Source organism: Euphorbia lathyris, chromosome 5 (genome assembly GCF_963576675.1).
Source record: "Euphorbia lathyris chromosome 5, ddEupLath1.1, whole genome shotgun sequence".
Taxonomy (NCBI): domain Eukaryota; kingdom Viridiplantae; phylum Streptophyta; class Magnoliopsida; order Malpighiales; family Euphorbiaceae; genus Euphorbia; species Euphorbia lathyris.
The window spans coordinates 53,315,905-53,340,209 of NC_088914.1; the positions used below are offsets into that span (position 1 = coordinate 53,315,905).

General features: G+C 36.8%; 1 protein-coding gene across 1 annotated transcript; it reads right to left on the reverse strand.

The window, feature by feature from the left end:
- Window positions 1-3,093: 3,093 nt before the first annotated feature.
- LOC136230216 (protein S-acyltransferase 8-like) lies at window positions 3,094-6,268 on the reverse strand. The gene is made up of 5 exons (XM_066019215.1): window positions 6,130-6,268; window positions 4,703-4,888; window positions 4,261-4,563; window positions 3,752-3,982; window positions 3,094-3,677 (listed from the first exon to the last, which is right to left on the reverse strand). The coding sequence occupies exons 1-5, from the start codon at window positions 6,166-6,168 to the stop codon at window positions 3,381-3,383; spliced, it is 1,056 nt and encodes a 351-aa protein (XP_065875287.1). The 5' UTR covers window positions 6,169-6,268; the 3' UTR covers window positions 3,094-3,380.
- Window positions 6,269-24,305: the final 18,037 nt, after the last annotated feature.

Sequence of the window (24,305 nt, forward strand, 5' to 3'; positions counted from 1 at the left end):
TATATATATAGTTACATTTTAATGCTATATATCTGATTAAACAAATGATCAAATAAACGATTTATTCATTAATATTAATATCCTAAAACAATTATCTTTAGGACACTAAACTCCAACACGACCTACGAAGCTGAAACCTCAAGCAGCCTGAACAATATCTGGCGACACTTATGACATCTAAAGCTCCATACGAAGATTATTCATTTCATGTGGGCAATTTTCCAAAATAATATGCCTTGAAGAGATAATCTAACAAATAAGCACATCCCCAAGGAAGGAAAATGATTGTTTTGTGGCAGTAACGATGGTTCCCTTATTCATCTTTTCAAATTTTGTCCTAGGACGAAATTAAGATGGAAAGAACTTGGAGTAACTATCAAAACCTACAAAGTCTCATGTGCAAACTGTATCAAATTGGTAAGTCACATGCGTCGAGCTTTAACACTAACATTACCGAATTTACCAATCATGTATTAATAGAAGTGGAGAATCGAACCTCAAACCTGACAAGCTTACTCCTTACCATTCCGACCAATCCTCATTGGCCATTCACCCACTTATTACTACATGTTCTTTTATTATAAAAAAAAATCTCCAAGTACTTATTAATCATTTGTAAGTACCATATAAATTAAATTGGCTTAATACATTATCCACTCTATTTGATTAGCCCTAAACTTTTAAAATGTCCTACTTAATCCTTCAACTTGTTTAAAATGTTGTAATGATTCTTTTAATTTGCTTAAAATATAATTAATTAATCACTCGGTTGAAAGAAAAAATAAGCTGTATATGGAAGGTTATTAATTGATGCATTTCATATAAGTTTAAAGAGCTATCATGATATTTTAAGCAAATTGATGGATCTATTAATACATTTTGAAAGTTTACAGGACCAATTAAACTTTCAAGACAAGTTCAAAAGAAAAATGATGTATTAAGCGAATTAAATTTCATGGCTTTGAATTGTTTTTCTTCCCTCCTAGTACTTGACATCTTATTATAATAATAATAATATTATTATTATTATCATTATTATTAAACCTACAAAACAACATGAAATTGAAAACCTTCAAGTCATTAGGTGCAAGTTTGATACAATCGAAATGGCACAAGAATTATATTAAGGAATTGGTATCAACATACGACCCACGTGGTCGGTTAACCAGTTCATTAAGGTTAATTCGGTCGGTTAACTATTTAATCGATTTTTTTAAAACACTAACAATATACTAGTCCATTAAATTCGGTAACCACTAATCTGTTAACTAATTATTTCGGTCGGTTAACCTTTTATTTCGATTTATAACCATTAGTAAATAAAAATAAAAATAATAAAAGAATTCTAATTTTTATTGTGAGGGAGACGGCGGGTCAATGGCGAGTTGAAGAGATTAACTGCAGAAAGGGAGATGTACGTGCATTATGATCCCTCGGTTTTGATTCTGTTAAATTGTTTAGTCCATATATCTCCGTCTAAAAATGTGTTAAAGAACAATTAAACGGATAAAAAAAGGCAAAACGCCCCTAATAAAACTTCTGTAAAGTTTTGGAAAACAAGTAATAAAACTTTATCCTTGTTTCTACATCGAGAAATATAAAAGGAAAAAAAGCCGCATAAACTGAAATTAGAAGACAGTAATAAATTAACTGAGAGTTATTTACATATTTTCATCTCATTTTATGTTAATATTTGATAGAATGATTAAACCATTAAAAGTGAAAAAATTTAGAGACTTTTCTAATTTAAGGATATTGCTATTCACCGTCCCCAAATTACTTATTACCTTCTCCTCTTTTACCTTTCCACCCTACTCATTATTTTGCATCCAAAACTCCAAATCCTCTCTCTCCTGAGCAAAAAAATTGAATTTTACGAATATGGAACCGAGCATTCCCGAAGTAGACGATTTCGAACACGAGGTAATATTACGATTCTACATTAAAAAAAAAAGTGTGAAATCTGAAATATTTTAAATTTTTTTTGCATGTTTTTTACCTGAACGGGTGGCGCATGCTGCCCGTTCCATAGGCCGAAGATATGAACCATGCGTTCGGCCTATGGAACGGGCAGTATGGGCCACCTGTTCCACCTATGGAACGGGCAGCGCGCGCCGCCCGTTCCGGCCTGTGGTGCATCTGGGTGGCCTGCCCACCCGTTTAGGCGGAAAAACACAAGTTTCGACTCCGATTTCGGAGGTGGAACTCGTGTTTTCGAACAAAATTTTTTTAAAAAATCTTACCGGAATGCGCATGAAGCCTTTTTCCATCCCGTATTTTGGTGCTATGACGTTTTAGGTCAAGTTTTTGAAAATCCAAAAAAGCTTGAGAGGATTTGAGAGGTTTTGATTTTTGGAGTTGAAATAATGAGAATGGCAAAAATGTCAAAAGGGGGTGATAAGTAGTTTAGGGACGGTAGTTCACTAATTAAATAGTGGATTGATTAATGAGCTATGAAAAACTATAGGGAATAAATAATTGTTTACACATGTAAATAAATTTATTTTTATATTTTTTAATATTTAATTGAGATTCGGCCGGTTTCGGTTAACCGCGGTTTTTGGAATAAAAAAACCATAACCCTAACCATTAACCATTATTTTTAATTAAAAACCATACACTAGTCCATCGGTTTCGGTTAACCTTATTTTTGGTTTGGTTTTCTGGTTTTTTGTATTTTTGTGTGCACCCCTATCAACGGCAAAATATTAGAAGCACCCGGTTCTCCATGTCATTTGGAGGACCTTCCATACATATTTTGACACGTGTAACATGAACCCACCCATATTATAAAAGGCCCCACTATTTATTACGTGCGGTCACAATACACGTGTCCAAATGTGAGTTGGGGGTTCTCCAAGTGACATGGAAGACCGGATGCTTAATATAAGAACTCTCTATCAACACATATGACATGTTATTAGATCCTTGGCACCTTGCAAATCTCTTAACTTGATTTCTACTTGGAAAGAACATGTATTATAATATCCAGATGTAAGAAACTAATGAAAAGAGAAGAGAATTGTAATCACTCCTAAAATGAATTAGGTTCACTAAAACAACATCATACATTTGGATTCATATCCACCTCGATGGGAAATCAATAAAGTGCTTTGAAATTAATTTAAAAAAAAATTGTATGTATGTTCAACTAATATAAACAACACTTCCATCTAAATTGTACAACTTTTCTATAAGAAACTCCCTCCCTAGTATGTAATGTAATGTACCAAACAACTCAAAACCATACATATGTGCCTCATAGTTAGTAACCACAACAAATGCCAATTCTCAGTCTCTCATTTCTTCTGGTCTTCATTCGGCTCCCGTTGCGTTTTCAAACACAATGAAAATTTAGCATCTGTTGCTCCTACCAGCTTTTAGATGTTATCCGCCTCTTCAACATTACGCCGCTGAGATATCTTTGAAAGATCGTTATCCATCTCTAGACTATCCTCTACTTTTGCTCGACGGTGACCATCTGAGTCCTCTATGTTTACTTCTCGACTCACTCGCAAGGGTGGCATCATCATGGCCTGTTCTCTTACGAGTGCGCGGAAACTGTTCCTTGAAGGCTTTGTCCTAGTGCAGAATACCTCAAGAAAATTATTTAGGCACCCCCTGTTGTACACATTGGGACCATTGCGTGCTCCATATCGGAAGCTTTCATATGTGGTCTGAAGAACTACAAATTATTAGAGAACTTAATGAAATGGAGAGCAGAGAGAGAGACAGAGAGAGTCGGGCTGACCTGGTTTCTGGCTATGAGATATAAATGAAAGCAAGTGAGGCCGCCGATGAACCACAGGAAAATGAAGCAATAGACCATTAGTATGACAGATGCAGGAGACTCTTTCATTGCCTTCCAAACAGTTCCACAATCATCCCTAAGAAGTTTTATGTTCACAGCTGACATTGCAAACACAAACATGCATAGAAGAGCTGATGAAGAAATAAACAGAAAGAAGTAACGATAGTTGCGCTGCAAAAGCATATCAGCTTAATTAGATTGGAACTTCCAATACTAATCATATACATAAAATATTCTTCATTATTCCAAATTGATGCTTTTTTCCATCTTACTCTCCTACCACATTATGTAACAAACAGAAATAGCAAAACTATATGTTTTGCAAAATATCAAAGATAAGAGAGTAGGATCTGAATTGTTTAATTGTTTTTACAAAGGGTTACCAATTTTAGCAGAGTTTCAATCACTAAATCCAAGGAAAATGAAACTGACTAGTCTTGAACACTTACTAGTCCAATGCATTGGCCCACCCAAGGGCAATGGTGATCAAATCGCTCAACACAATTATCGCATACAGAGCAATGTGAGCAACGGGGTGGACGGTATAACATGCATGTCTCACAATACTTCACCTTCACAGGCAAACCATTAACAAGTACTTCTTTGGTTCTAGGTAACCGTGGAGTTGGTGTTTGTCTTCCGCCAAGTTCAACAGCAGCTGAAGGCTCATAAATGTCTTCCTCCAGAGGGTGTGGATTGCGAGGAACAATGCCTGGGTCTCGAGCTGAAGTAAGAAGAAGAAGCCCCAGTACCTGTATTGAATACAATGATTACAACTGGACGACAATTTCCAAGGAACTAAAGAATAAAACCAGGCATAATATATGTCAAAGAAAACAAGTGTTCCTAAAATTTGTAACAGAAACATGGATCAAAAACAGCAGAACTAACACAAATTGTGACCAAAATTGCTACGGCCAGAATTATATAGCCTGCATTGTATGCTGGAAATTGTTCAAGAAGATTCCTTGCAACATTTGCACAGAATACAGTAACAGGGACCACAATGAGCAATACTGTAACAGCCAGTGACTTGGCATCTGGCCCAAAAATAAGCCTTCCGTCAAAGAGGAATATCTGCATAAAGATTCAAATGAAAAAAAGAGTATTCAGGAAATATGCTTTGAGGAAACATATTGGACAATTAAGAGATATGTTCTTTTTCCTTTTTTGGTCAAAGAAGACAATTAATGGAAGGCTTTCCCATATGCATTGAAGAATCAACAAAATAAGTGAAGATAAACTTACAAAGACATGAGGAAGATAAAACCGGAAAGATGATGTAACAGTCTGGTCCAATATCATGTAGATATTGTCCGCTTTGACCCAAATCCAACACCTTGAGTCTTATGGATTTAAAAAATGTATACATGTATTAAAAATTCACCTTACTAAATAAGCCACAATAACTATATGTCTCCATTTCCGAGGTGTATTCAATTCATTCTTGCCCCATCACTATGTCTTAGGACTGCTACTTGCTCATGCCTTCTACCGTGATATCACTCACTCGAGACCAAGTTGACGAAATTATGGTGATTTGTATTTGTTCTCGTTTATTAACATAAAGAAAACTCTTTGCCAAAACTCATTGGTAGAAGAAACCTACCGCTACAATTTCGCATTAATAGCCAAGAGGGGAAAACAAAGGTTATAGAATCTCTCCTAACCTGGTTTTCCCAAAACAAACCTAGAACTATAGTTGAGGAACAAACAAGGAAAGAAATAGCATGTATCACAGAAAAAGGCAAATTGGAAATAAAAATAGACCAACTTTGTGAATTGCATTTCTCAATTCCAAAATTCCATCCAGATCTTAAAGTTTGAGATGAGTAGCTGAAGAAATAATTAGCTCCCATTCACATCCATTTTCATTTAAAATTTTGCGTTACTAGTGGTCGGATTACAAAAGGATAGTTTTGCATTCATCACTATCTACACACTTGACTCTACTATACTGTAATAAACTGATATCCAACAAAAAAAAACTGCCTAATATCACAAAGCCAGAAATTTATGCAAGCAATACCAGTTAGAACAAATAAAAATAAGTAGTCTAACATTTCTAATTCGTTTGAGAATATTGAATGAATGCTTGTAATGGGAATTAGAGAAGGAGCCATTAACAGATAAAATGCTGCGAAGATTAGAAAATTATGAAAGTAAGTCCAGTAAGTAATTGATGAAGGAACATATGATCGTTTGTGAATTAGCAAGAAAACCCAGATCGTATTTCAGAAAATTAAAAGGATAGGATAAAATTTAGCAGTAAATTAATGTAGTATGAGTGGAAAGCAAATTAGAAGGGAAGTACTTACATTACGTCCCTTCCAAGCTTGGTAAACAAGCTTAGCCATTAGAAGAAGATAGTTTTAGGAAGAAGAAGAAGCAAAATAGAAAAAGAGGGGAATATTAGAAACTTGGGTGTGAGTTGAGGCGGTACTTGGGTTCAAACGAAAGAAAGAATGATGAAGTGGAAGGAGTGAGGCTTTTGTAACTTTCTTTAAGCCCTTTTTTGGAATGTGAGTTAAAGAATTCAAAGCTTACTAAAGTCTATGTTTCGGACAAATATTCCCCTACCCCCTGCTTTACCATTAACTAAATTCCTCTTTTTCTTCCTTTCCTACAAAATGATTCATTTATTCCCATTTTAAACAAAAACTGTAAATATCTCATTGAATGCAGGAGTTATGACATACTGTTATCATTTTTTTAATAATAAATCAATCGTTTAATCTAACCTGTGCCATAAGGCACAGGTTTATGTATTAATTATGCTATTAAAAAAAAGAAAAAGTAAGATCTAGAGGTATTAATTATGCTAATTAATAGGTATTAATTACTTTCCTTTTTCGGTAAACCTCCAAAATTCCACCAATATATGTAGGGTAATTAATTTATCGCTTAATCTAACCTGTGCCATAAGGCACAGGTTTATGTATTAATTATGCTATTAAAAAAAAGAAAAAGTAAGATCTAGAGGTATTAATTATGCTAATTAATAGGTATTAATTACTTTCCTTTTTCGGTAAACCTCCAAAATTCCACCAATATATGTAGGGTAATTAATTTATTAGTCCTAATATGTTGAAAAAACATACTGTTTAGTCCTCGTATTTTAAAAATACACGGTAAAGTTCCTGACCTTTTTCTCGATGAACTGTTTAGTCTTTCCGTCTGTTTGTTAAATTTTTTACCATTTAGGAAAACGGTAGGGACTAAACAGTTCACCAAGAAAAACGTTAATGTCATCGAGAAAAAGGTTAGGGACCTTACTGTGTGTTTTTTTAAAACACATGGACTAAACAGTGTGTTTTTTTAAAACACAGTGACTAAATAAATTAATTACCCATATATGCATGAGTTTTTTTATTAAAGTTCTAATGAGTAGTCCCCGTATTTTCAAAAACACACGGTAAGGTTCCTAACATTTTTCTCGATGAACTGTTTAGTCTTTCCGTCTGTTTGTTAAATATTTTACCGTTTAGGAAAACTGTAGGGACTAAACAGTTCACCAAGAAAAACGTTAAGGTCATCGAGAAAAAGGTTAGGGACCTTACTGTGTGTTTTTTAAAACACATGGACTAAACAGTGTGTTTTTATCAATATAGGGACTAATAAATTAATTACCCATATATGCATGATTTTTTTTATTGAAGTTCTAATGAGTGAGTTAGTCCTCGTATTTTTAAAAACACACAGTCAAGTTCCTAACCTTTTTCTCGATGAACTGTTTAGTCTTTCCGTCTGTTTGTTAAATTTTTTACCGTTTAGGAAAACGGTAGGGACTAAACAGTTCACCAAGAAAAACGTTAAGGTCATCGAGAAAAAGGTTATGGACCTTACTGTGTGTTTTTTTAAAACACATGGACTAAACAGTGTGTTTTTTTAAAACACAGTGACTAAATAAATTAATTACCCATATATGCATGAGTTTTTTTTATTGAAGTTCTAATGAGTAGTCCTCGTATTTTCAAAAACACACGGTAAGGTTCCTAACCTTTTTCTCGATGAACTGTTTAGTCTTTCCGTCTGTTTGTTAAATATTTTACCGTTTAGGAAAACTGTAGGGACTAAACAGTTCACCAAGAAAAACGTTAAGATCATCGAGAAAAAGGTTAGGGACCTTACTGTGTGTTTTTTTAAAACACATGGACTAAACAGTGTGTTTTTTTAAAACACAGTGACTAAATAAATTAATTACCCATATATGCATGAGTTTTTTTTATTGAAGTTCTAATGAGTAGTCCTCGTATTTTCAAAAACACACGGTAAGGTTCCTAACCTTTTTCTCGATGAACTGTTTAGTCTTTCCGTCTGTTTGTTAAATATTTTACCGTTTAGGAAAACTGTAGGGACTAAACAGTTCACCAAGAAAAACGTTAAGATCATCGAGAAAAATGTTAGGGACCTTACTGTGTGTTTTTTAAAACACATGGACTAAACAATGTGTTTTTATCAAAATATAGGGACTAATAAATTAATTACCCATATATGCATGAGTTTTTTTATTGAAGTTCTAATGAGTGAGTTAGTCCTCGTATTTTTAAAAACACATAATAAGGTTCCTAACCTTTTTCTCGATGAACTGTTTAGTCTTTCCGTCTGTTTGTTAAATTTTTTACCGTTTAGGAAAACTGTATGGACTAAACAGTTCACCAAGAAAAACGTTAAGGTCATCGAGAAAAAGGTTATGGACCTTACTGTGTGTTTTTTAAAATATATGGACTAAACAGTGTGTTTTTTAAAACACAGTGACTAAACAGTATGTTTTTATCAAAATATAGGGACTAATAAATTAATTACCCATATATGCATGAGTTTTTTTTATTAAAATTCTAATGAGTGAGTTAATTATGTTTTATTAATTGCATACGATTACCTAGAAAAACTAAACATCTTTTTGAACAAAAAAAAAATGTATTAATTATGTCTTATCCTATGCCTTATGGCATATGTTAGCCGGACCGTAAATCAATTTTATAATTTAATTAAGTCAATGTAAATAATATTTATCGATTGCTGTTTTGCAGGTGACATTTGGCGAATTGCAGGAGTTCCTACCCCGAGTGCGGACAATGCGAATTTTGCAGATTGGCTCCTGCAATCATTGTGTGGCCCAAACCAGGACATGATTGTCAGATTATGCTGTGCAGTAAAAGCAATTTGGGATCACCGAAACAGAGTCCTTTGGCATATGAGATGGTGGCCGGAAGATACCAGTTGGCGCAGCAGCTTGGAAGCGACCCAAGACTGGAGAGCTTATCAAAGCAAGGCCGCAACCGTAAACACCAGGAGGAAGGAGTCAAGCAATCGGCAACCAGGGTCGACAAATGCTGCTGGCAATGGGGCGACAGATCAGAGATGGAGCGCACCGAATCCCGGCTTCGTCAAATGCAATATTGACGGGGCAATCTTTAAAGAACAAAGAAGCAGCGGTATGGGAGCGGTCATCAGAGACGAAAGGGGAGCTTTCGTATTGTGTAGCAGTAGCTGCATTCCAGGTATCAAAGAACCAAAGGTCATTGAAGCTCTTGCAATTCGCACGAGTTTGATTTGGCTCTCTAATATGGGATATACAGCTGTTGAATTTGAATCTGATGCTAAGCTTGTGGTAGATAATATTCACTCTGGAATTCAGGATATCTCTGAGTTTGGAATGATATTAGAAGACTGTCGTTTAATCCTAAGATCCAACCCATCTTTTAAACTAGTTTTTATTCCTCGACTAGCGAACAGTGCAGCTCATTTGGTAGCTAGGCTTGCCTGTTCCAATGCTAGCGATTTCTTTTCAACTGTTATGCCGGAATGGCTTGTGAACACTATTGTTATGGATGCAAGTCCATCATTTATTTAATTCTTTTCTGGTTCAAAAAAAATATATTTCTCATTTCTTTTAGATTTAATTAATAAAATTTTGATTTTTTAATTTTATATTTAGTATATGGATAATATAATTTTACATGGTCATTTTTTTATACAATGTTTTAACATTATAAAATTTTAAAATTTTAATATACCTAATACATCACCAGCTCTCTGAACTTGTCCACATGTCCGTTTCTGAGTATGGACAGGAGGGGCGCCTGCCCATGACCCAAGGATAAGAAGGGCCCCAATTATAGTAATTTATTTGTGCCTATTAAATTATAGAGGAAATTACATACAAAATCAAGTTTAAGCAGAGCAGAGTCATAAAACATGCGCTGGGCATTGTTGATCCGCATGGCCTTCATGATAGCTTGTGAAAAGCTCATGAGTTCTGTGTTAGATACGGGATCAACATCCATCTGGGTTCTGTCAATGTTCAGGAGTCTGACTGCCTCACTTAATTGGTCAATGGTGCACTGAGAGGAAGAGGATACTAAGTCACGTGTACTCATCAGCTCAGCTTGAAGCTTAGTGAAGCATTGTTGGAGTTCGGTAGAGGTGACAAACTCAGTATTGCTAGGTGGACTGGATTTAGTTAGCTTAGCATATAGCTTGGTGAAGCAATCTTGCAACTCAGCAGATGTTGCAGACTCAGTATGGGCATTTGCTCTAGAGGGGGTCAGTTCCCCTGCTAGCTTAACAAAACAGTTTTGAAGCTCAGTGGAAGTGACGTACCCTGGATTGGCTTCAGACAGTTGTTGAATTTTCCCTTCAAGGGAGTTCATATGGGTGGCCATTGTAAGCACTAATTCAGTTAGTTTTGCCATTTGCTCTTGGTTTGGTTGCTGAGTCTAGACTGTAGTGATAATACTAACCAGATCTTTTAGGCTACGAAGTTCATGCAGAAGCTGAGTGATACCTGTCAGGTGAGAGGACTCAGCTTGAGTGGATTGGCGACCTTCAGCTTGAGTAGGATGAAAATCTTGAAGCAAGGACTGAGCAGAAGCAATGACCCATCGGCCAGACTCAGTAGCATTCAAGTATGCAAACTTATCAGTATTAGACTCAGAGGCTGGTGCAGGATTTGATGATGGTGGAGGTGTTGGTTCCTTGCCTGATTGAGTACCTGGACTTTGACGAATTTGATGAGCTGAGTTATCAACATTTTGTGTTGGAGGTGGAGTTGAGGTATGAGTTGGCTCAATTGGAGTAGTTTGAATTGGATCTGCAGGGTTTTTGGCATGTTCCTCATCCTGAGTAACAGAGGCTTGCTTTTCCACTGGATCTTCTGGTGGTGACTCAGTTGCATTTGAGAAATACTGGAACTGAATTGTAGAGAGGCCAGTTTCAGGCTCGTCAATGGGAAAGTCGTTCATGAGATCAAGTTGCTTTTGTGCTTTCTTCTTTAATCTTCGCCGGGTCTCAGTTTTTGGCGGTGAATGGTCAGTTCGAAGACCTTCACTGGACTCAGTAGCAACTGTCCCCTCTTCTACAAGTGGCTCAACATTACCTTCTTTCCTTTTCTGCTCAGCATCATCGTTGGGGTATTCTTCTTCTTCAGTATTAACTTGTTGGTGCTCAACATGTTGCTCATCTTCCTTTTCTTGGTCAATCCCATGACCTTCAGGTTGAGTGGATGCTAGTGGAACAGCTTCTACTATCTTTAAAGAGTTACCCTTTTTCTTCTTCTTTAAAGGGGTTTCAGGAGTTTCTTCGTGCTCATCCTCAGGCTCTTCTTGCCTCTTTCTTTTCTCAACATGCTCCTTACCCTTGTCAGCTTTAGCTTTCTGTCTTGATGAAAGCCTTACTTTCTTTGGAACAGAATGAATGTCCTTGGAGCAAGTTTCTACAGCCTTCCTCTTCTTCCCTTTTTCAGGCTGAACTATCTCAGGTGACTCAGTATGAGCCTCAACATCTTTTGCAGGCTCAGCTTCAGGTTCCATTTCTGGTTGCTCAGCTTCTTCATCTTCCTCAACATCTCCAGCTCCTTCATACCCCTTCAAGGGTTGATTATACAATAGTCCATTTAGTAGGACTGCAGTGATTTCACTTCCCAACGAACTCGTCTCATCCACGGTCTCTATTTGCTTGTCTTGTATAATTTTTGTAATAAGTGAACCCAAGCGTAGTTTCTTACCGCTTCGTTGAAATGCTCCAACCAGAAACACGGGAAGATTGAATGGAGTGGAGGTCAACATGTGCCAGATAAAGCACTGTTCGAAGTTTGATGCGGAGGAGGCTGAGCTGAGTTTGGGAAAGATGAAGTTAGTCAGCATGAAGTGGACCATCTTTTGTTCTTTACCCATACAGGTACTGGGTATTTCCCCTTTATGACCTTTGGGTTTACAGAACCCCTTTAGCTTCTCAGATGTGGCTTTTGGTATTTTCTCCTTTGTTGTTCTAAATTGGATTCCTTTGTATGGTATCTCTAATAGTGTGGCTAGATAGGCAGGGGTTATAACGATTTTCTGGCCTTTCACATTGGTCTCCAAATAATCAGAGTCATCTGCATCAACCCGTAAATTCGAGTAGAATTCTCGAACTAACCTGGGGTAGGTTGTTCCTGGAAGAGAAAAAAGACCTTTCCAGTTGTTTTTCTCGATCCATTCACATAATGGCATCTCAGACGATACGAAGCTTGGAGAGAACCATCGGCATTTTAACACCTCCAGATTGTTCACCTTTGAGTGTACCTTGATCATTGTCCTCTCCCTTTCCATTGAAGGACCAGCGTGGTCAGTGGGTTGGTCTGTGTTTTGAGCTTTTGGGGTTTTCTTTTTGCTGGGAGACATTTTTGACGATTTTGAAGTTCTTAGAGAGGAAGAAGTTTGGATTACAAACGTAAGGAATGACGAGTGATTCTTCTATTTTTATATAAATTCATGAAGACCCTAAATCATTATCTAGCCGTTTTTCTCCTAGGGATGTTCAACCGACAGATATTCTGTCAATTATGACATCTTCGGCGCATGGGTTTTGCCATTAATGTGCGTCTTCCCAAGGTGTCAGAGGTTACACGTGTAGCTTCACTTTACGCGAGTGGGTTTTTGCTAGGTTTCGCTGGAATTCGAAGCGTCCATGATATTGAGCTCCTAGTGTTTGTGAAGACAATTTTTCTATCTCTTATTAACTCAGCATAAGTTACATACTCAGCATGTGTTTTTACCCAGCATAGAGTGATTTGTTTATCTACTCAGCATGGGATGTTTACTCAACTTTTATGCCTACTCAGTATCGTTACTTAATATGTATGCATAGGGTGGCTTTTTCATTTTTAAGCTTAGTAGGGAATAGATATTTCACTCAACATGGCATTTGCACAATTATTCAAAGTTCCACTCACATGGCAATCATTCAATATAGATTTAGTTAGAGTGGATATGACATACCAATTGCTTCCCTTAGTATGTTGAATTGCTCTCGTGCCAAGGGCTTTGTGAAGATATCTGCAAGCTGATCGTTTGTTGGCACATAGGTCAGCTTGATCTCATCTTTTAGTACATGGTCTCTGATGAAGTGATGCCTTATGTTAACATGCTTCATCCTGCTGTGTTGGACTGGATTTTTAGATAGATCGATGGCACTTTTGTTGTCGCATTTGATCTCTATTGTCTTTGTTTTGACTCCGTAATCCTCAAGTTGTTGCTTTATCCATAGGACTTGTGCAACACAGCTTCCAGCAGCCACGTACTCAGCTTCAGTTATAGACAGAGCAACGGATGATTGCTTTTTGCTAAACCAATATACTAGACAGCTTCCGAGGAAATGACATCCTCCTGAAGTACTTTTTCGTTCTAGCTTATCTCGTCCGTAGTCAGCATCAGTATATCCAATGAGTGTGAAGTCATTTGAGGTTGGATACCATAGACATGCATCAACTGAGCTTTGCAAGTATCTAAAAATTCTTTTTACAGCAGTTAGATGAGATTCCCTGGGGTCAGCTTGATATCTAGCACAATAGCATACTCAGTATTGAATGTCTGGTCTACTAGCAGTGAGATAGAGTAATGAACCTATCATACCTCGATAGAGTTTACTATCAACTGACTTACTCTTTTCATCCTTGCATAGGACAGTATCGGTACCCATGGGGGTTGATATTGGTTTGCAATCTTCCATGCTGAATTTCTTTAACATTTCCTTGGTGTACTTAGACTGACTTATAAATATGTCATTCTTACCTTGCTTGATTTGGAGTCCAAGGAAGAAGTTGAGTTCACCCATCATGGACATTTCGAACTCAGTTTGCATCTGTTGGCTAAATTCTTTGCATAAAGATTCGTCAGTAGCACCAAAGATTATATCATCAACATATATCTGTGCAAGTAAGGTATGTTTACCCTTTTTCTTAATGAACAAGGTTGTGTTAGCTTTTCCCCTGACATAGTTCCTGGTCAGCAGGAAGTTGGTCAACCTCTCATACCAAGCTCTTGGAGCTTGCTTTAGGCCGTACAGGGCCTTTTTGAGTTTATAAACGTGATTTGGAAATTTTGGATCTTCAAATCCAGGAGGTTGATTAACGTATACCTCTTCGTTTATAAAGCCATTAAGAAACGCACTTTTTACATCCATTTGGTATAGTTTAAAATTCATGTAACTGGCATAGGCACACAATATACGTATAGCTTCTAATCTAGCAACAGGAGCAAATGTTTCTCCATAGTCTATACCCTCTTGCTGACTATAGCCTTGGGCTACAAGTCGGGCTTTGTTTCTAATCACATTTCCATGTTCATCTAGCTTATTTCTAAAGACCCACTTAGTTCCTATGGGCTTTTGATTCCTAGGTTTAGGTACTAAATCCCATACCTCATTTCTGGTGAATTGGTCAAGCTCTTCTTGCATAGCATTGATCCAATACTCATCTTGCTCAGCATCAGCAAAATTCTTTGGCTCATGTATTGATACGAATGTAACATTGCTGAGATATTTTCTAAGTTGATCCCTAGTCATCAGTTTGTTGTTGGCGGCATCAAGAATGGCTTGTTTTGTATGACCTCTTGGGATCTTTACTTCCTTGGGCAATGTTGAGTTGTTTGGAAGAGGTGTTTCTACAATCTTTACAGGAATAGATTGGTCAGCAAATGATATTTCAATTTCTTGCTTACCTTGAGTCAGCTCCTGTATGTTTGACACTGTGGCTTCTGGTTGATCAGCGGAAGCTGAGCCTGGTTCATCTTCTTCAGGCTGAGCTGACTTACCTGTAGGGTTAGTTTCATTGAACTCAACATGTACAGACTCTTCTACAATCTGGGTTCTTTTATTAAATACTCTATATGCTTTACTGTTTGTTGAGTGCCCTAAAAAGATCGCCTCATCAGCTTTAGCATCAAATTTAGCAAGATTGTCTTTTGTATTGAGTATAAAACATTTACACCCAAAGACACGAAAGTATCCAGTGTTGGGCTTTCGACCTTTCCAAAGTTCATATGGGGTTTTCTTGAGTATAGGTCTGACTAGAGCCCTATTCAGTATATAACATGCCGTGTGAACAGCCTCACCCCAGAAGTACTTTGGAAGCCTATTTTCACTCAGCACTGTCCTAGCTATTTCGACAATGGTTCTATTTTTCCATTCAACAACCCCATTTTGTTGAGGTGTTCTAGGAGCAGAGAAGTTGTGGTCAATACCACAGGTTTCACAGAATTCATCAAACTGTTGGTTTTTGAATTCTCCACCATTGTCGCTTCTAATGTGAGCTACTTTTAGGTCTTTGTCATTTTCAAGCTTTTTGATCAATGTGGTGAACATCTCAAAGGTTTCATCTTTGCTACTCAGCAAGATGATCCAAGTGTACCGAGAGAAATCATCTACAATGACCAAAGAAAATTTCTTACCTCCCAAGCTAAGTGGCTGGATAGGTCCGAAAAGATCCAGGTGTAGTAATTCCAATGGCCTTTTGGTTGAGATGATATTTTTGCTGTGAAATGACTTTTTAGTTTGTTTACCCTGCTGACAGGCTCTACATAGTTGATCTTTTTCAAACTTTAATTTGGGTAATCCCTCAACTAATTGCTTTCTAGCTAATTTGGCAAGAAGGTCCATGCTGACATGCCCAAGTCTTCTATGTCATAGCCAGGAGTTGTCCTCTTTAGACACTAAGCATATATTTTTAGGAAACTGTTTTTCCAAGTTTAACATATATACATTTTCTACACGTGGGGCAGGTAGAATTAATTCATTTGTATTTCCGTCGAGTATTTGACACTTAGTATCATCAAATACAACCCTTCTGCCGCTCTTGCAAAGCTGAGCTACACTCAGCAGATTGTATTTGAGACCTTTAACTAAGGAGACAGACTCGATGGTTGGATTACCTCCGATAGTACCTGAGACGACTATCTTACCCTTCTTGTTGTCTCCAAAGCTTACACTTCCACCTCGTTTAAGCTCTAGTGTGATGAACTGAGTTTCATCACCTGTCATATGCCTTGAGCATGCGCTGTCTATATACCATAGTTTTGACTTCTCCACGCATGTCAAGCTGACCTGCAGTTTAAACTATTCATTTTTAGGTACCCAATTCCTTTTGGGTCCTTTCTTGTTAGTATAGACAGGTGCAAAGTCATATTTTAACTTGTGACGGCATACTTTTATGGTGTGGCCTGGTTTACCACAGAAGTCACAAAAAAATACCCTTTGTGGATTGAACTGAGTATAGTCAGCATTATTGTGTTGGGCATGCCAACATACTTTTGTGGAATGCCCTTTTCTTCCGCAGAAGTCACATTGGACAATCCGCTTGTTATGCCAACACACATCCTTTGTGTGTCCCCTTTTTCCACAACATTCACATTGAGTGACTTGCTTATGCTAACAATTATTTGCATACTCAGCATGGGCTTTATTTTTGTTTGAGCCCTTCCCTTGACTCTGTAATGTTGTGATATCCTTTCTAAGTTTCTTTGACTCAGATTGAACCTCCGTGACAAACTTATGTAAGATTTGCATGTTGGTGTGCAATTCAGAGTTGTCCTGGAGAAGATATCGGAGGTCACTCAGCTTGACCTCTTCAATCTCATCACAGCGCCTGCTGAGTGCCTTAATCTTTTTATTACACTTCTTAGTTAGTGTATATAAGTCACTCAGGGCATTCACCATTTCATTTCTAAGCAAAAGTAAAGATGTTACCTCATTGTTGTGATTCTCTTGGTCAGTTTCATCAGAAAGGCCAACATGCTCAGATTGGGATTGGTCAGCTCCATCATCTGCCATAAAACATATGTTGGCTGTTTCATTTTGCTCAGCTTCAGATGATGTTGACTCATCACTGTCACTCCATGTGGCTACCATAGCCTTTTTGCTTCCCTTCTTCTCTTTCTTGAGGTTGGGACAGCTTGACTTGATGTGCCCGGTTTGATGACACTCAAAACATGTGACGGATTTCGAGCTGTCCTTCTTGTACTTGTCACTTGACTCAGCTTTGTACTTATCATTTCTTCTAAATGATCTTTTGCCATTTCTATCATTTCTCCTGAACAGTTTTTTCATCTTTCTGGTGAACATGGCCAATTCCTCATCATCAGTTGACTCCGCTTCAGTTGAGTCAGCTTTCATGACAAGGGATTTTTGTTTCTTATCTTCTGATTTTTCTTTTTCTTTGGCTTCAAAGTTTTTCATAGAGATTTCATGGGTCAGCAAGGATCCGATCAGCTCATCATATTTGTAGGTAGTCAAGTCCTGGGCTTCTTCTACGGCTGTTTTCTTTGCTTGCCAGCTCTTGGGCAGACTTCTCAGAATTTTCTTCACTTGTTCTTCTTCAGTGAAGTTCTTTCCAAGCCTTTTTAGCTCATTTATAATGTTTGTGAACCTTGCGTTCATTTCTGAGATGTCTTCATTCTCCTTCATTTCAAACAGCTCGTAGAGTCTCATATGTTGATTGACTTTAGACTCCTTAACTTTGCTTGTGCCTTCATAGGTTACTTCAAGTTTCTTTCAAATCTCCTGTGCTGACTCACAACTTGAAATCTTATTGTATTATGCAGCATCTAACGCACAGTGAAGCATGTTTATAGCCGAAGCATTATTTTGTAGTTTTCTGAGGTCATCCTCTGTCCACTCAGCCTCACTTTTAACAATTTTCTCATTGTTAATAGTTTTGTATGACACATGTGGACCTTGAACAATTGCAAGCCATGCACTCATGTTTGTGGCTTGAATAAAGTTCTTCATCCTATTCTTCCAGAATGTATAATTTGATCCAAAGAATATGGGTGGTCTAGTGATTGATAATCCCTCAGGGAGTATCTGTGTTGTTTGGTTTCCAGGAAGGAAACGAGTGCTATTCTCACCCATTTTTAGGGATCAGCTCAAGATTGTTAAATCTTTGAGTAGTGAGCTTTGGCTCTGATACCACTTGTTGGTCCCTGGTAATTAGTTCCAAGGGGGGGTTAGGAACTAATATAACTTTTTCGTGTTTTAATTGACCTGACCAAAAGTTATTTTGAGAGTTTATTAACTCAGCCTTTGGTTAGCTTGGTGAGATATATCACAGGACAGCTCTAGTCAGATGTTGACCAAAGTTGTTTCCTTGAGAGTTAGGAATTGACACTCTTGGAGGTCAGCTTCTAACTCAGCACCACTTACTTACTCAGGATCAGCTTAGGCAATTTATATGTTGAGTAAATAAAGCAAACAACAAATGCAGTTATAAGAGAGAGTTTAGAGATTACTCAGTATCACTTATCCTGGTTCGGCCTCTCTGCCTATGTCCAGTCCCCAGAGTCCTCCGGGCTTTTTGAATCCAATACTGAGCTCTTTAAAGGTAGAACACAAACCAATTACAAGGCAGTTGAATATGCAAGAGTACCTTCCTCTATTCGTCTACTCAACTCCTACTAAGTGCTACAACCCAGCACCTAGATTTCTCTACTACTGAAATGCTTACAACCAAGCACTCAGCTTTACACTCTCAATATTCCTATTGATCACAGACTTGTTCCTTTTTGAACTAAAGAACACTTTAGATGATTACAACTCAATCTAGCTTTTACACATAGAATAGAAACGTCGGTGTAAGATTCTTTTTGTATTTGAGTGCTTTTGAAACTTTCTCTCTTGTATTTTTCTTTGATGCTTCAGTGGTTTTTTAAGTTCTTCGATTGTCCTTTTATAGAAGAAATTCTGTGGACTTGATTATTTTGAAATGTCTTGACCGTTGCTACCAAAACGGCTCTTTTGGGGAACAATTTCTGGAAAGCTTCAGACTGCACCTCCATTCCCTTTCTCTGTTTTCTTCAGGCGTCAGGTTTGTCCTCTAGCGTCTGGTTTGTTTGTTTGTTCCAGTTGTCTGTTTCCAATAATCCAACGTCCTATGACTCTCGGAATTAGTCTTTTAGGTGTCTTCGAGGTTCCAATTATTGGTGCAGAAGATTTGCAGACTTTGTCTTTTTATGAACGAATCCTTCATACTGTCCTGACTGTTACTCAGTTTCGTTTGTTCTTTTCGAATGTTTCACGGTTCATGCTGAGTTCCTACAAGGTCAGCTTCATTTTGTTTAACCGCTCCTGAAGAAGTCTTTAGCTTTAGTCAGCTCCGTTTTGTTTCTGAATTTTAGCTCCAACCAGCTTCTATTCTGTCATGCTGAGTTCCTTTCTACTCAGCTTCGTTTGTGCTGACTTTTGTCATGTCTTTACTTTATATATTTTTGCACTCAAGATTTAACAAACATATTAGTACAATTAAATCAAAGCATCTAAATTTAATTGCCTCTTAATCATGGATGATTTTGTCAAATCAAAATCTTGTGGAAAGGTGTTTCAACAATTTTTACCTGCTATACACCATAGTGGGAGGTCACATATAAGGTCGTACATATTAGTGTACAAATTGAAGGTTGTATACCAAAGTGTGAAATGAGTCAAAGGTTGTACACCATTGATGAAATTTACCCTTAGTACTAGTGGTTTTTGATAGTTGTTTGTGGTTAATGATATTGGTTCGTGGTTAATGCTAGTGGTTTTTGATAGTTGTTTGTGGTTAATTATATTGGTTCGTGGTTAATGCTAGTGGTTTTTTTATAGTTGTTTGTGGTTAATGCATTTGTAGGGACTTGTTGAAGCATTCAAAGAGCTTATGCCAAATGTGGAGCATAGGTTCTGCCTCAAACATATGCATGAAAATATGAAAATACGCTTCAAAGGGGTAAAGTACAAATATATGCTATGGGAGGCTACTGGGGCTGGCACAGTTAAGCTGTGGGAATATCACATGAAGAAGCTGAAGGACTTTGATGAGAATGCATATAACTGGGTGATTGCACAAAGTCAACCGACATCAAGTAGAGGCAGTGGCAGGGGACGAGGCACAAGTAGGGGTCGTGGTAGAGGAAGGCCAAACCATGTCCAAGTTGGTACCACATCAGTGTCTACATGTCAATTTAGACCACCAAGAAGTAATGATTGTGAACAGGCAGGGACAAGCAGGATTATGCACTTTAGGAGGACATCATGCCTAGAAGGAATGGCAAGAAGATTGGTAGTTAATGACAAGTGACATGTTTTTTGTGTCATGTAAATGTTTGACAAGTATTAGGGTCATGTAAATGTTGAACATGTTTTTGTGATCGTCAAATTTGGTCAGTTTTTTTGTGATTGTCAACTTTGGACATGTTTTTTGTGATTATCAAAGTTGGACATGTTTTTGTGTCATGTAAATGGCTAATAGGTTTTTGTGTCCTTCAATGTTGGACATGTTTTTGTGTATTTTGGACAAGATCTTTGTGTATGTATCAGGTACATGAATGACAAAATGGTTTACACATATTATTGACTTTTCATAGTATCACATTTGTGGCAGTTTTTTTTGTGTATTTATCAGGTACATGTATGACAATTACCACAAACTGATCAGTGGCAATTAACTCAAAATGATCATCTGCTAATGAACACAAAATGACCATCTGTTAATGAACACAAAACAATTACACATGACTTTATCATATTGAAACAACAATTACACAGCAATTAAAACCCAAAATGATCAAAATCAAGTGACAATTAACACACAATGAACACAAAAAACCTCATTTTCATTCATTCAATCAACAATTACATCAAGGCATCAAGACAATTTTGGCTAGTTCATCCTTTTCCCTAACATTTGTGAAACTAAACCACAACAAAGCAACGAAACACAATATAACAACTACTACCCAACCCTTTGTGTAATGGTATTTTGTGTTCTTGTACTGGTCCAAAATGCCTTGCATGTAGACCATTTCTGCATTTTTGCAAGCATTAAGCTCCTTTAACTCCCTATTATTCTCTGATAATTTTCTAATTTTGTATTGCAGTTCAACCTCGCGACCATGGCATTGCTCGATTTCATCCTCGTATTTGTTGATTGTTAGTTTCATCTCTTTCATAACATCTCTTCCTCTAGCACATACAGGTGGATCAATCCAGTCGAAAAAACGACACACATCTGTACTGGGGTATCTAGAACAACCTATGTACCTCTGTCCCATGTTAATCGAAGACCAAGTCGTTCTTCTCCGAGCTCTATGCCCGCAAAAATAGTGAACTCCATTCCAGTGCATGTTTGGTGTGTTTAAGCTCGACGAAAAAGATGATGAGCTCATGGAGATGAAGAATTACCTTGTTTTCCTGAACTTCTGAGGATTGCTTTTTCTTCTTGCGAACGAAAACGAAGAATTATAGCTACGATTGGCGATTTAGGTTTAAGGATTTTGGGGATTTCCTGGATTTGGGAATTAGGTTTCGAATGGATTTTGGGGATTTCCTGATTTAGGGGTTTTAAATTGATCAGTGTCTTTTTATATTTTTGATTTTTTTAATGACAAAAGTACCCACGGTGTCACGTCCGTGTCCAAAATTTTTATAAGTTGATATTGGATTATATAACATCTCGAATATATTATTTGAATTTTAGATCCGAGATAACATCTTTGATTTAATTCGTTTATATTTTTACGTGTCATTTTAAAAATGCGCAGTTTTAAAAAGAATTGAGATTGGTTATATGCGCTGACTTTTTGTGATCGAAATAATAAATAATAAAGGTTCAAGTTGGCAAACCGATTAACAGTGACGTTTAGACAGGAACAGTTCACAATGATGCACGAGTAGAAATAATGAAAATTTAAGTATTAGAATTGTTAACGGGACGTTTACATATCATAGTTAATTTACAACATGAGCTAAATTCATGATTAGAGGTATTAAAAGTGTTATTTGGTTATTAGGATTAATAATTAAATATGGGTAAATTTCGTTAATGGTGTACAATATTTACCCCATTTCACACTTTAGTGTACAACCTTCAATTTGTCTCACTAATATGTACGAACTTATAGGTGACCTTCCACTTTGGTGTATAGCAGGTAAAAATGACCGGTCAACGCAAAGTCAACACGCCACATCAGCGGTTTGACCGATCAAAAAGTCAAAATTTGACCACCTAAAATAAAATTACTATTATACCCTCTCCTTCCTTCTTCCTCCTTCCCCCCTTTCTCTCTTCCTCTCTCTAACTCCTCTCTCTCCCTTTTTTCTCTTCATTCGATCACAATTACTAAAAATTGGATTGAAATTAAGATACAAAAAAAACAATTATTAAAATGAAAAAAAACAATTATAATAATGAGCTTTTGGGTTTAGAACTGAAAAATACAATTATAGCAATGGACACTTAGTTCGTAAACGTGTTGCTGTGTTGGAATTGACATTATTTCAAAATGATTGCATTGAGCAGACCCTGGCACTAGCTCCATCAAGATCTTTGAGCGCATCTTCTCCAATTTTGAGTTTGAAGCATAGCTATTTGCCTAGCATCATGGAGGTTCAACTGCCTTATTTCAAGTTGGGCCGCCAGAAGCCACATCTTTGCGAATGAAAACCTCTCGTGAGAAATCAGCTTCAAGCATCCTATGAAAATAACAGTTCAAATAAGAAAATTTATATCTCATCTCTAACTGTATCATGTTTGGTATTACTCCACTCAATTAAAATCAACAGTACCAAGCTAACAATTTAATAACCTGGAACGAGACAAAGCATTATGTCCGAATTATATATGGGCATCCTCTAACTTACTTTAAAAGCTCATAAGGATTCATTATTGAAATTGTATTTTTCAATTTTAGCAATTGTTTTATTTTATATAAATCTTTAGTAATTATGATTGAATGAAGAGATTAAATGAAGATGTTAAATGAAAAGAAATAAGGGAGAGAGAGAAAGGGAAAGGGAATGGAAATATGGAAGGAGGAAGGAGATGGCATAGTAGTACTTTTATTTTAGGGGTCAAATTTTGACTTTTTGACCGGTCAAACCGCTGATGTGGCGCATTGACTTTGCGTTGATCGGACATTTTTACCTGCTATACACCAAAGTGGGAGGTCACATATAAGTTCGTACATATTAGTGAGACAAATTGAAGGTTGTACACCAAAATGTGAAATGAGGTAAAGGTTGTACACCAAAGTGTGAAATGAGGTAAATGTTGTACACCACTAATAAAATTTACCCAATTAAATATATATATATATATATATATATACATATACATCGTATTAATATGACATACAATAAACTTTCATAGCTCACATTTACATAAACCAATAAAATAATAAAATTCAAATTTTACATACAACCCTTTGACGGGGATTGTTTAACTATGGCCACTTGATTAAAATCAATCAATCCTTATCCACTATTTATTTGAGCCTAATCTACCTAACTAAAGAGCCCCTGGATATTTATTTTATTTTAGGGCAGAATTAGATCACTTGATCTACTCTTCCTACATTTTCGAGAATCTTCTGGCTCATCTTCCTCACTCTTTTCTCTCTCTCGGTTCCGAAGTAGTAAGGATCCCTTGGGTTTACTTATTTCATCCCGAACCTTGGTCACCGGAGAGACGAGCTCGATGTCCCTGTTTTCGGAAGATTGAGTTTCTACTCACGGCAGCCTCCTTCCAATTTTGGGTAATTTCAGGTCTCTCTCTTTAGTCGGATCTCGACATGCAGGTAAGGAGATGAGTATTTCTCACTTCGTTTGGGTTTACTGAGATTATTGAGATTTTCCTGCATATTATAGATAATTGTGAATTCTAGGATTTTTCCGTAGAATACATATAGTTGTGAGTTCAGTTGGTAAAAAATGATTCTTTAAGTGAAAATATAAAAAAATAGTTGTGAGTCGTTTAGTCAAAATTATCCGTTTAGTAATAATACTTGCGTTAGACAATTGAATAGGATTCGTTTGGTAAGAATCGTGTTAGAAGTGTTAGTTGGATTAGTTGGGTAAAAATCGTATTAAGCTTGAGTTATTCCGTTTAATCAAATTATTCTGTTTGATAGAATTCGTATTATATTTTGAGTTATTCCTTTAATAAAAGTCATATTAGACTTAAGTGATTCGTTTAGTCAAAACGATTCATTTGGCAAGAAGAGTCAAATTCGGTGTGGAAAAATGATCCGATTAGTAAAAGATAGTCATGTTAGACGTTTTATAGTTTGATTCGTATGAATCAGACGTTTAAATTGGATTCTTTTGTAAAAGGTTCGCATTAGACCTTGAATCGAATTAGTTCGGTAAAAAGAGTCCTTTATAATAGGAGTTCGATTAATTGTTTGAAAACAAAACTTTTCATACCCGA

What these genes read in the sequence shown, in the direction of transcription:
- LOC136230216 (XM_066019215.1), bottom strand. Translation starts at nt 6,168, where the DNA reads ATGGCTAAGCTTGTTTACCAAGCTTGGAAGGGACGTAAT. An exon ending in AAGCTTGGAAGGGACGTAAT is followed by an intron (nt 4,889 to 6,129) that starts GTAAGTACTTCC and finishes ATCTTTATGCAG; the next exon opens with ATATTCCTCTTTGACGGAAG. An exon ending in TGGGCCAATGCATTGGACTA is followed by an intron (nt 3,983 to 4,260) that starts GTAAGTGTTCAA and finishes ATGCTTTTGCAG; the next exon opens with CGCAACTATCGTTACTTCTT.